Source organism: Grus americana, chromosome 6 (assembly GCF_028858705.1).
Source record: "Grus americana isolate bGruAme1 chromosome 6, bGruAme1.mat, whole genome shotgun sequence".
NCBI lineage: Eukaryota > Metazoa > Chordata > Aves > Gruiformes > Gruidae > Grus > Grus americana.
The window spans coordinates 24,150,638-24,163,742 of NC_072857.1; the positions used below are offsets into that span (position 1 = coordinate 24,150,638).

At 40.7% G+C, this 13,105-nt stretch overlaps 1 protein-coding gene across 3 annotated transcripts in view; it reads right to left on the reverse strand.

Moving 5' to 3' along the window:
* The window catches only part of OLA1 (Obg like ATPase 1), a 102,071-nt gene extending 90,422 nt beyond the window's left edge, over nt 1-11,649 (reverse strand). Inside the window, exons 1-3 of one of the 3 annotated variants that reach the window (XM_054829186.1) lie at nt 11,572-11,649; nt 11,158-11,258; nt 9,428-9,571 (exon numbers count right to left, since the gene is read on the reverse strand). In XM_054829186.1, the coding sequence (XP_054685161.1) occupies nt 9,428-9,571; nt 11,158-11,258 (245 nt within the window). In that variant the 5' untranslated portion in view covers nt 11,572-11,649. Of the gene's footprint in view, nt 1-9,427; nt 9,572-11,157; nt 11,259-11,571 lie in introns of those variants that run through there. The other 2 variants (XM_054829185.1, XM_054829187.1) reach the window with 2 other exon arrangements.
* Between the last annotated feature and the right edge of the window lie 1,456 nt (nt 11,650-13,105).

Sequence of the window (13,105 nt, forward strand, 5' to 3'; positions counted from 1 at the left end):
GATTAAAACTAGCAGTGATCAGGGTTATGCAAACAATTTGAAAGAAAGCAGAAAACAAGTTAAGATGAAGGAAGCATTATAATGTAAGCAGCTACGATGTTTTCCACCCGTAGTTAAGAGCAATGGGTTAGCAGACATGTCTACATAACATTTTACACAGCAACAACAGAATAGTCATGAAGTTCAAATTAGCTTACAAAAAATGGAAAAAAGCTTTTAGAGCTATGAGAAATGCATATGGCAATTTATAAACTGTAAGCCTTTCATCCTCTCCTGTTTCTCAAGTTGTTTTAAAATGAGCAAATAACTTAATGGTCATTGATCTTTTCAGGTATATTCTAAACCCATTTACTTCTCAAAATCCAGCTGAGTCAGGAAAAAAACCTAAAACTTTGTGATAAGGTGTTGACTAACAGCACCTTCCTATGGTCTACGCAACTGACAACATCATCATAAACAGTGGCACAGACAGAATCACATTGAAATGCTGCAAATTCCTCACCTGCAGAAGACCAGAAACCACACACCATAGTCATCAAGATTTCTAACTTGATGGCTTCAAAATAAATAACTGGAACACTACTTAATTTCCATCAAACACTTTAAATTATGACGATCACACTTCATTAGCACTATGCTAAGATTAATACAACAGTTCGCTATTTTACTAACAGTAAATATAATGGAAAACACCCAAATTCATAGCTTTAATAACAATGATGAGAAAGGTGTGACTCATGCTACGAGGTCTGCATGAGCACACACTGCCAATGTAAAGTGGTGAAAAGCTTTCTTTTATGGTGAGTGTTCTTCAACATGAGATTCAAATCTAAAGATAGCAATTCCATGTCTACCTTAAGACGCCTTTTCCAAAGACCTACCCTTGCAGTGCTGCTCAGAGACAGAAGCAACCACACAGGTGCGAATGAGTGCTAGGGATGACCTAGCCAACGACCTCCTAGCCAACCTTATACAGAAACCTTCTCTAACCAGTGTTACACTTCTGAAGTCCACGGCCCAAACTGAGCTTTATTTTTATTAGTGTGACAGCTTGCTGAGAAGTATATTTGTTTTTTCAAACATTGAAACATGACTGCTGTCAAATCTTAACAGCAGAAAACTCTGCTAGCTTTAGAAAATCACCCTTCTTACTCTGATGCCTGGTGTAGCAGCTATGGCCCAGACAGAAAAAGCTGTAGTTATGGAAATCTATGGATCATTGTCTCTGCTCAGAGCTACAGGCTTAGGTACAACAAAACAAGCTTCCAAGTTTGGTTTTGTTTTTTTTTTTTAGTGCTATCCCACTTCCATTTGACTGCAAATAACACACACATAGTTTAATATTAGCAGATGGTCTGCCTCACATGAGATGAGCTCCCTAATTTGGGAAGAGGTGATCATTTCCATTAGAGTCTGTCTTAGTGTGTAATATCAGTATTTCTGGAAGTGTGGTGACCTAAAAGCAAAAGATCTTATCCTGGTATTGTTTCCAATCTCCCTCTAACACTCCCCAAGAAAAATTATTTCTTTCAAGTAAAGCAATTTCACCATACAAGATCTGGACAAAATCTTTTTTCTTTACCAAGGTGAAGTTCAAAGTATCACTAAACCTGTCAGGTGTAATAAATTAGAAACTTAATGACATGCTTCATGTCATTTGTGATGCGCGTTTGTGATGTGCTTAGAAACAAGCATGAATAGAACCCAATACCCAGAAGGGTGAGTTTAAAAAAAATATGCAAGAAAATATTTACTACATAGTATGAGTTACTTAAATTCAGGTACACAATATGTTGACTTGTAGCTTTAAACTTCACTAGGCCCATGTAAATAAAAGCCCACCCTTGGGAAGACAGATGTTGTGTACTGCAAGTTATCGTTGTTGAATGCAATAGAAAGAACATGAATATAAGTACATTCTGAAGTAAACAAAATTTGAAGATGTCACATTTTTGTCCCACTATGGTTTTCTTAGCAAACTATTTTTTTTTTAACTATCAGTACACAAACAGAAACAGGGAATCCTTAAGTTTAACACACTACCATGAGTAATGCAGACTCAGAAAACAGAAACCAGCAACTCTATTAACATGTTAACCCAGTAAATCCTTTTGCCTGACAGAACAGCAGAGCTAATACATACCTCAGAAGAAACAGCAGCAACTTCCCAGTCAGAATTGTTATAATTCCTTGCTTTTTGACACATAACTAAGTCAACAGCAAAGTAGAAAAATCCCACTCTTTAAAGCACTTCTCTATTGTCATTTTAAACTGTGTTTTCAGAAAAACAAAGGCGGTGTTAGAAACATTCTCCTTCTATGCTCCCCCTCACCATTCTGGTAGGATTAACTTCCTGGCCAGCCATCAGAAGAATTCACACTTTCACTACAAAGATGCCACATTGGAGCAAGACAGATACCTTCATGTGCAGATGGAGCACTCTATCACCAGAATCAACCTCATTTGCTAGACAATGGAAAGAAAATCCCAGCACTTCTATTTCACAATTGACTAATACAGCAAGAGACCTTTGAAGACAAGTATCCGGGTTTCCAGGATGTTTTCTCACCTTCACCTTGGGTACCACAAAGCCAACATTCCAAGCAAACCATCCCCATTCTTGGCAGCCCCTTTCCTAAGCCTAAATCTCTATTTCATCATAGCAAGATGAGTACGTAGAAAAGCTGGAAAAAGCACAAAATAGTCACACTTGCCTATGCTCTGAAGGACAAAGAGTAAACATTATGAAACTAAACAAACAGAAAACGCTGCAAAGAATGGGGGGGGGGGAAAAGAAATACCATATACCTTGAGTGCATTTTAGTTCTTTTAAATGTAGAAGACTTAACTGGATTGTTTTTTCTCCCCTCCTCTAAACAGATTAATTTCCATTTCTTAAGATTCGTTAGTCAGCATTAGCATAATGTCACTGAGCCTCAAATGATCATCAGGAACAGGTGGCATCAACTGATCATTTGTACAAATCAGTACAACACCAATCTACCATAAAGCATGCCACAGGAATTTATAATATGAAACAGATTACCAAATCCAGAAGTATGTCTATATTTTAAGCGTAGATACAATCCTTGAGCAAGGATTTTTTACCTCACTTAGAAATACAGCAACAGTGGTTTTGTGTTAGTATATTACCTTCACTGTACAAGCTACTGTGCAACAAAGAGCACAAGATACGCTACAGTTTTGTAGTCCAGTGGTTGGGGTATTTATTCAGGAATAAGAGACTTATGTATCCGTAAGATTATGCATTTTGCAGGGGAGGAGGCCTATTTCTCACCAACTTTTTTCAAACTTGTGTCTGAAACAGTTATTTAAATAGGCAAGAGGGGTTTCTTTCTCTGACCTGTTTATTCAGTACTACTGTACTGAATAAAACAATGCCACCAGTTACCTTTTTTTTTTTTAAATGCACACGCATACGGTATCTGCAATTTGTTGTGCTTTTTTCGGTTTTTTCATCTCCAAAATTTGAGGGGAAGAGGCATGCATTTCTTTCTCAAGTTTCCACAAGTAATCGTTTAGATGAGAAACTTCGTGGGCAGCATACACCTGAAGCTCTGACTTAGTTTGAAATGTCTTAACCAAAATGCTGTTTCTCTCCCTGGGTTTTTATTCTTCCAGGTTTCCACAATCTCTCTTCTCCAAGGAAAATAATACCCCAATAATTTCTCTACAGCGTTTACTACAGTTTACGGAAATCTCACATCCACCGTGAGACCATGGAAAGCCACATGACAGCTTCAGCTAAATTCAAAGTGCAGCAATTTCCCAGTAAGCTTGGTTGATAATTCTCATAACACGCTCACTTTTTATTAATTTCTTGAATAGTTCCAGAAATTTCTCTCAACTCAAACTCTACCTGATCCTAGGTCCCACATACCAAAAAGGCCAGATTCTTCAATATTAGGGTAAAACGTCCAGCTCCCCTTTTCTCTTTGGTAAAGCCAAATGTGTTACTCATCCCCTGGTTCCAGCACAGACTCTTCCGCCTTCAAAAGCTGTTATTTGAAATCTGTTAGAAAAGGGAAACTCTTCTTCCTTCCCAAAAATTCATATAACTTGAATAGGAGTCATACGTTAAGAGTTCACAAATGACCTGAAATAAAAGTAGCAGCATAGAAGGAGAACATGTATATTATGACAACTTCTTAGAAAGCCATTCAATTCTCAGCCTGTCCTCATCACTATTTTTGGCTCATTTCCAAACACAAAAGAACAGTTCACAGTCCCTTGCTCTTCCAGGAGGCTGTACTAGAAGCTGTATCACAGCTTCTGCAGTCAATCTTGCAAGCAGTTTTGCCCAATGTAAGCAAAATATCTCACAGAGTAATTAAAGGAATCTGCTTCTGAAGAACTAGGTGTTGCAGATGAACCCTGGTCATTTCTATGCAAGAACAATTTCATTAATAGCATTTTATCAATGGTACTGGCAAACAAGACTTGAACCTAATAGCACATGAACCAGATGTGAAAAATCTGCTAATTAAGTTTCACTTACATGAATTATAAAAAGGTAGAAGATTAAGTGTGGACTAAGACGCTTACTCAGTGCCCCGTGTATATCAAATGCCTGAATTCTCAAAGTATTCAGTAAGTTATTACACCAATAAAATACAACTAATTAAATTTTGCCTTCTCCTACCAGGCAGAAAAGATGGCTCAAGTCACCACTACTTCAGGTCTTTCATTCGCTGCTGGCAAATTACTCATTTGCAATGCTAGAACAAGCATCACAGCCAAGTTGTTTTACACAGGCTCAGAACTAACTGTGTAGCAGGCAAACTCAGTAACGCCAAAGGAAGAAGCACATTAACAACAGGATACACTTGCCAATTTTCAGTTGTTTTCTGTAAGAAATGGAATTCTCTTACAGACGCTGATATGCCAGTCATATCCAGCTAAGTTATTTGTGTTTCACTCCAGAATTACAGCTGGTTTTCATTTATATTAATGCTCTTTTTAAACCCGGAGTAAGTTCCATATGACATCATTCAAAAAGTCCCACTCCTGACCTTGTTTTTAAGTAGTAATTCCCACCAACTGATTACATAAATTTGACTTCAAACCTTTATCACATATCTGAGTGTGCTATCCTACAACAAGTTCGAGAGAACTTTTATTTAATATTACACAGGAGTTTCATGATCTAGACAGCAATGGAAGTTAATCAGATTTAGTTCAGTAACCATCGTTTGAGCACCAAGATCTGAATGCATAAATTTTAACAATCTACAATGCAACAGAATAAACCAAAGGAATCTGCTGACTAAAAGGACAGAGATCCTGAAGTACACTGGACAGTGTTAGAGCTCAAGAGGGGTAGTTGCACTTTACATATTATCCTCCTGTGAGATAACCAGGATTGCTGTAAAATTTAAGGTTGAAAAGGACATCCAAGATATATTAAAATCAGTTTAAGTTAAACAGAAGTGTGACTGCAATAAGCATCGCGTTTTGTCAGCACGTATGTGCAAGACAATGCAGCTGCTTACAAGGTGAAGATTGACAACCTGAGAACGGATGAACCAAACTACTAACATTTTACTCATTCCTGCTTATAATATCACTTGATTTTAGCCAGAGGAAGCAGAAACATAGACTTTAAAAATCACTTTTTATTAATGTTTTCACATAGGTTGATTACTACCAGCCAATACAGTCCTTCAGTTTAAACTATTTACAGTCAAAACACAGCTTAGGCTTACATTGCTTCCACCTGAGTATTTCTTTTAGTTAATCATAGAGTTTAAAGTTAAGAAGAATGCAAATAATTGCAGTGAGGAGATTATTTGGGGCACAAAATAAAATATAAGAGGAAATAGCAGTTTCCTTCACCCCCTCACTCAAAATCATTTTGAGGCTTGAATCAAATGCCACCACTGAGGCACATCTCCTGGTCAGGCACAGTATGCGACAGCTGTGGGAGCAGGCAGGACCATACGGGCTAAGCCTAGTGGCTATATATACTCAGAGGCTTTCGAGATATTTGTGAGTTATGACACAAATCACTTGTCCAAATGACATCAGTTTGACATATTTATATAAAGATATTTTTAGGCTTAAGGTGATTAAGCAGCATCTTAATGACATTTAGAACCCAAAATGCACAACAACAGCTTTATTAAAGCTTTTATTAAGTTACTACAATTTCTTTAGATGTGCTACACGCAGTTCTTGTGTAAGAAACCCATCACTTCTAAACATAAAATGTCCCGTTAAAATATTAACTGCAGTTAACAGATGAACTGTTTCTGGCTTCCAAGTCCCAATTTTCACGGCAGGAGCTACCTGCTGAGATGAAGATATCTCTTTTCCATTTTAGAATTAGCAGATCTCATCTCTGCTACCTGCTTAAGATTCACAGACTGGGGGCTAGGGAGGAAATACACCTTTCTGCTTTAGTTCCTGCTGAAATCAATCAGTCCAAAGAAAGTATTCTCTTTCCAGTTACTAAAATGGAACAAACTCAATCATTAGTCTGTCAAACCTTGCCGAAAGTATCCCTGTTGGGGAAACAGGGTTAGGAGGACAACAAAATAAAAAGCCAACAGTCTTTCCTTCCTGAAAAAGCTGCATGTTGGCACAATGTAACAAATACGAGTTTTCACTGAATATTGTATAAAATTTAAAAACAAATAAGTAGTTTAAATACCTAAGTTAGTAACAGAACATAAACTAAAACCTTAAAGTAACAAGCATTCAGGATTATTTTAATATATTACGGTCTGTTCTTTTTTTAATATCCACAATTTCATTCACACCAGAAAGCAAGCAATAGGTATTATTAAAGCTCAAGGAAATTTGCTCATCTAATTCATCTGGCAGCGACATAGCAGTTTTTACTGGAAGTTCTTAGAGCCCACCTTCTGTGTACAGTCTATATCAGTGAACTTATCTATTGTAAACAGTCATATACATCATCCACTGCTGCAGAAATTAAAAAAACACAGGTTATAAGCTCTGGCAGCATACCTTAATCTATTAAGTACAGATTTACCTTTACAGAGTAGTCTCCAAGTTGTTGCCCACATGATTTCATTTACAAGCATTTACATTTCCAGTTAAGTAGTACCAGTCAGCTTTCAGCATGGGCTACCAAGTAAATGCACACCAGTCAGAGTTAGGGTGACTCTTTCTTCTTTTGGAGACAAGAATGGATCTTCAAGCAACAAATTGTACCTGAAGAGCCTAACTCTTCCTTCAGTGGCAGAACAGTTGCAAACTCATGCTAGCAATATTCTCGGCAATAAAGTCTCTCTGTAGCAGCAGCAATTTCAGCTCAGTGTGACAGACAGCGACTGCCAGCCCGCCCCAGTCCCGCTCTTCCCTGCCCTCGCTCACAGCGGGCACCAAGGCAAGATCACTTTGTCTTCACTAAAATAACATATGACAGGCCAAAGTCCCCCTTTCCCCCCCCCGCAACAGTAACTGCAGTTTTGTGATGACTAAGTGGAACACATGGGAAATAAAAACCCGAATGCTTTAGATTTTAAAAGACAAAATCTTGAGGCTAGACAAGAGTCTAATTTAAAAAGAAACTCACTGTTTATAAAACATTCTGCATGCATAGATTGATTACGTCTACTAATCCAAACAAGTAGAAGATTAACACAGAATGTATTACATAAAGATGAAGAACAAAATCAAGGCTATACAAGAGAAATTAAGGAATTTAAATTACAATTCAGTTGTGTATCTTCATGACCATAGCCTTCTTTTCCGGAGTTAGTCTCAGACAGACAAGTACAAACAGCCCAAGAAGAGTTACCTCAGCCTACTATGCTACTGAATTATCATTAAGTATCACTGCTTTATTACTGTTAGAGTGAAATATTAAAATCATATAAGCAGCATAAGTGAACTCAGGAGCTATAACTACCCACTAATCCCCACATCCATTGATTTTAAGTAACAATACTCTCCTAAAAAAGTCAAAAGATCATTCAAATGAAAGCTGATTTACTATTTACATCCAACTTCTTATCCAATTCAGTATATTTACTGAAGACAGATTCAGTAAATATATTTTCATTAAGATTTAAGGGTGATTTTTTTTTTCCAGAGAGAGAAAGAGTTTGCGAGTTGGAGAACATGCATACAGGTATTTACAATCTTAGCACTCTTCATAAGGATAGATGGCCAAAGGCAACATGAGGGGAAAGGTAATCATATCTCTGTCACTTCAACTATTAATTTAGAAGTAACCAGTCATAGCTAAGTGAGAAGAAAAAGAGATTGATGCGGTGCCAAATCAGCATTAACACTGCAATTTAGAACAAATTTGTCAACAAAACTGAAAAGCCACACCATTATCTCTGCACAATCAACAGCCAGAAAGTTCTGTCTCAAATTGAGCAGTTTTGTTTTATGATCCAAGTATGCTTAATACTCGCTTGAGCAGGAAAAGCAAGACATGTTATAACAATCCACCTAAACAAACAGATCCATATTAATGCATTTTTCAGTATTTAAAAAGTGCAGGGGAATTACAGGTGGAAGCAATTTGTTTGCACCTGAAAATTAAGTTAAGTCAATATTTTATCACTGACTAATCAATCTTTTTTTTAATTGTGGGTGTGATCTGGCTCTAAAACTGACACCCAGGTGTTAAAAAAAGCACAGACAAACATGCTAATTTGCCCGACGATTTATGTACACTCACTTTATTCAAGATACCTCTGCAAGTGACTGCAAACTGAAATTAAAAAGTCACAAGTGTCTATTTAAGTTTTTGTTTTCTGAAAGCAAAAATCCAGTTCCCACACTGAACATATACAGGAGATTACAGAAACAGTCAATAGCAAAAAAACAGTGACGTGACAAAATTAACACACTCTTAGAATAAGGAAACAATTAGAAGAGACAGATTGTAGGAATATCCCTGAATACACCAGGTAACAAGTAGCAGAGCCTATAAAAAGAAGAGAAAGAGGGGGAAAAAGGCTGCCTATAAAGCTTACTGTCAAAAGACTGAGGACACAGGTATGTTCATAGGTATTTGTTTGGCTACCTACAGCGTATACAATATTCTGAATGATACAAAATACAGGGTGGAAATTTTACAAATGAGCAACCTCATGACATGTTAGGTATGTCCACTACTGTTCATTTTCCAAATCTCTTCAGAAGATCCTCCAAGTCACCTGGGAGCCACTACCTTCAGAGACAGGAACACCAAGCACCAAATGGTGCTGAGCAATGACTAGCAGCTCCTATATTTCTCATTCTCATACCACAAAGGCCATACTGGGGAGGAAGGTATATTCCACGTACATATATAATTTCACATTCTAAAACAGATGTCAGTAAAGACATTACAGTTGCATTAAACTTCTATGAAAACTTTGGGTCCAGTAATACTATTTCAGCTGCTTAACCAAAGAAAAATATTAAGAATTTGAGTTACCTTGGAGGTTTGTGGTACTGGCATAGGAAGTCAAATCTGTCATCAGGCACAGGTACTCGACTCTCATTAGGATCAATAGTACAGAAAGGAAAGTTTTCTGCTGCTGCTTGACTCTTTGTTAACACATTGAAAAATGTCGATTTCCTATAAACAAAATGCACACGTTCTTAAAGAAGTTCAAATTAGAAGGGTTGGATAGAAACACATCTTGTTCCAACCCAAAAGCAATACCGAACTTTCCCTTTACTTCAACAACAGTGACCATTACCCTGATTCTAGTACAAGACACTTTCAAATACACATACAGAGTGTCCCACTGAAACCCAATGATGTTTACTTCTCTTCCCTGCCCTTGAAAATTCCCTTAAGTAACTATATTACACATATTAGTTAGCAAAGAAATTTCAAGTCAAAAGAAAAGCACAGCTCTACTGGCCACTACTCATTTTCCCCAAGCACAAAGTGAGAAACTGATAAGGATGCTTGAAACTTATTCTGAGTGAACTAGTTTTGTCAAGACTCACCAGCTCTTTCCACAAGTGTATTGTTTCTTCAGATTAATTTACATAGTAACACAATTTCAGTATCTAAGCAGTAAAAGTTTTTCATCCTTGTTAAGTATCAATAGGAAAAGCTGCAAGCTCTTAACTCCTGAATCTTCTACCATAAATATTCTGGTGGTTTCTTTTTAGTTTCACATAATTTCTCAGCCACTGGGGAAAAAAAAAAAAAACCTGAACGCTGCCCTGCATAGAGCCAACATGCTCAAGAGTCAGCCATAGTTTTCCTTGAAAGTTACATCATAACATAACTGTAAATGCTATTTTTTCCTCATTGTCATGTTATACAATGTTACTGCTAATTATTTCCTTTCTAGTGTGCAACTTACCCAGACCTGAAAAATAAAATGATAATAAAGACAAGAAAGCGGTACTTATGGTTCTGAGATATGCTCAAAGGCTTTTCCTTTCATTTTTTAAAGAGTTAAAGATTGAGAACTGAGACCTTCTTTTAGCAAATATGATACACAAATCAATACCAATAGTTTCACACAGATATTCTCCATTTAATTCATCATCCTTTTTAAGTGCCTTACATATAGCTCCTTCGAGGAGCCATAACAACAATTCATCTTCCATCATCTCTCCCAAACTGTAACTCACACAACTTCTCATTACAAACTCTGAAGAAGTTTCAAGAATGGAAGTCCTCTTCACCAGTAATGACACTTACGGTATCATTAACCCCTTCCTAAGCACATCCTCCTCTCCAAAAAAGTAAAATATTAAAGGAATTTGTATGCACGTGCATTTGCATAAAAACATGCATTACACATACGCAACAGTGGAAGTAAGGAAATGCAAAAGACTTGGTATTTTATAAAACTCAGCAACTGCGAAGACTTTTTTTTCTTTTAATTCCTCACTATTATCTTGTCCAGACTTGCACATACCAGCCTCATGCTACCTGAGTGTTTTACATTGCGCCACCTGTAAGTAAATCAAACTAAAGATGTAAGTCTATCCCTGAGCAAAGAGACTGAGATTGTAACCCTCGGCTCGTACACGCATCCACAGGCACCCATCTTCACCCAGAAACTGCGCCAGGGCACTCTACCTGGGGCAGAGGCAAACTCAAGGAGAGCGGGGAGCCCCGGCCTGCCGGACGGTACCGGCCTGCTCCTCCGCCCCGCCGCTGGCCCTCAGCCCCGCGCTCCCCTGACCACCTACCCAACGTTTGGCAGCCCGACGATCCCGATCTTCAGGGACGTCCCAAACCTTCCGATGATCGGGTGCGATTTAACCCCATCGCCTCCCTTTTTCGGGGGCATCTGAAAGCACAGAGCAGGGCACGCTGAAGGCCTTGCGACAGCCCCCGGGTCCCGCCGTACACCTTTCACCCCATTTCCTCCCGGCGAGGGACGCTCCCGGCAGAGCGCTGCCGCCGAGCCGAGGCCTCCGCCTCGAAAAGGCCGAGGAGAAACACCCGCCCTCCCTCCCCCGCGCTGCCAGCCGGAGCCACGGGGCCTCCCAGGCCCCGGCTACCCCTCAGCCCAACCCCAGCCTCTCCCACGGGTCGCTCCCCCTATCCAAGCCCGACATAAAGCCTGGGAAAAGCGAAGGAAGAGAAGGGTCTCGCTTCACCTCACCTCAGCTGGCTACGCGGCCCCCCGCCTGAAAGGAAGAGGCGCCAACGGCACGCGGACTACGCCGGCGGAAGAGGCGGGGCCGAGGACGCCCATTGGTCGGGAGCGTCGCGAGGGGAAAGGTCGTCCGGGGAGGGCGGCGTTGGCGGGACGCAGAGGCGCGGAGCAATCGCTCCGCGCCTCTGCGTCCCGCCAACGCCGCCCTCCCTTTCTCCCTTAACCCCTCTGAACCCGTTCCTACACATCCAGAACCTTAACGCAAGGCCTAGCGCTGACGCCACCGAAGATCGTCATTCAAAATAGTAAACAAACGTGGTTCGGGTGCGTTGCAATCGAATGTAATTGCGTTTACTTCACGCGTGACGACGCGTGTAGGAGAGCAGCTCAATGACTGTAAATCAGCCTGCAGGAGTGCACGGGGGAGTTCTACAGAGAGCGTACGCAGAGACGACTGTGCCACAAGACAGACGCAAAATCCTATAATTTAATATAATTCAAGAGTTCGCCGTTTCCTTCTTCGATAATAAATTATCATTTTACCTTCTTGGCTAAAAAAACCCAAAAGCCTCAATACAAACATACAAAGGAGGAGCAGTGGGAGCTGATGTTGAGGTTTGCCTGCTGTGATTGCCTAAGCCGTCCCAGTTCCTCCCCGGTTCGGTGCCGTGCAGCTCCGGGGCTCAGGGCAAGGCCGGCGCTGGCGACTGTTGGGCTCCCAAAACCTGCGGGAGGGCTGGTGGCCACGGCAGTGAGCCCTGAGGAGAACACCGGCCACGCAGAGCTTCGTTCCTGGAAGAAGCGGTTGTGTCCGTCCGTCCCCGCCCCCAAAACTCAGGGAGGCGCAGAGCCGTGGCTTTTGGAAGAAGTGGTGGAATTGGTCAAAGAAAGGTGACGGGGCAAAAACCTTACCAAACTGGGGCTGCGTGAGGTGCAAAACCAGTCTGAGGAACCCAGGCGGGAAAGCAGCGTCCTCCCAGGGCTCCTCGCCCCCTCCCACCCCAGGAGCGGGACAAGGTCTTCGCTGGCTGGGGTATCTCCAGGCTGCGGGTAACCAAACTCACTTAGGGTTCCTCTTCTAGGCGTCGTGCATCACCCTTCCTCTGAGGGATGGTTCCCTCGCAGTACGGGATCAGCAGAAGCACTCCACAGCCCAAAGAGCCAGCGGGGGTTTTTCCCCGTGACGGCTTGTAAAAGTTACCTCGTCACCTGCCGTCGGGACTCCTAGATACTTTACAAAAGTGAATATTTGCATCCTTTCTATACAGAAAACTGGCATGTGAGGAAAAGTCATTTAATTTCCTAGGCCCAGTGACTCGGAGCCGGAGGCGAGAGCAGAAGCCCTGGGACAGTTGCTGCAGGTGAGGAGTCCGGTCTCCACCTCCAGAAGAGGAGCGCTCAGCCCCGCTCTGCTGCTGCTGTCCCCCAGAATCCACCAAAACGGGCACGAGGGAGTAAAAGGGGTCTGCAAGAGTTTACAGTTGTGCTAGAAAAAATTATCTCAACGCAGGGATGCAAAGCCTGCTTATTCAGTC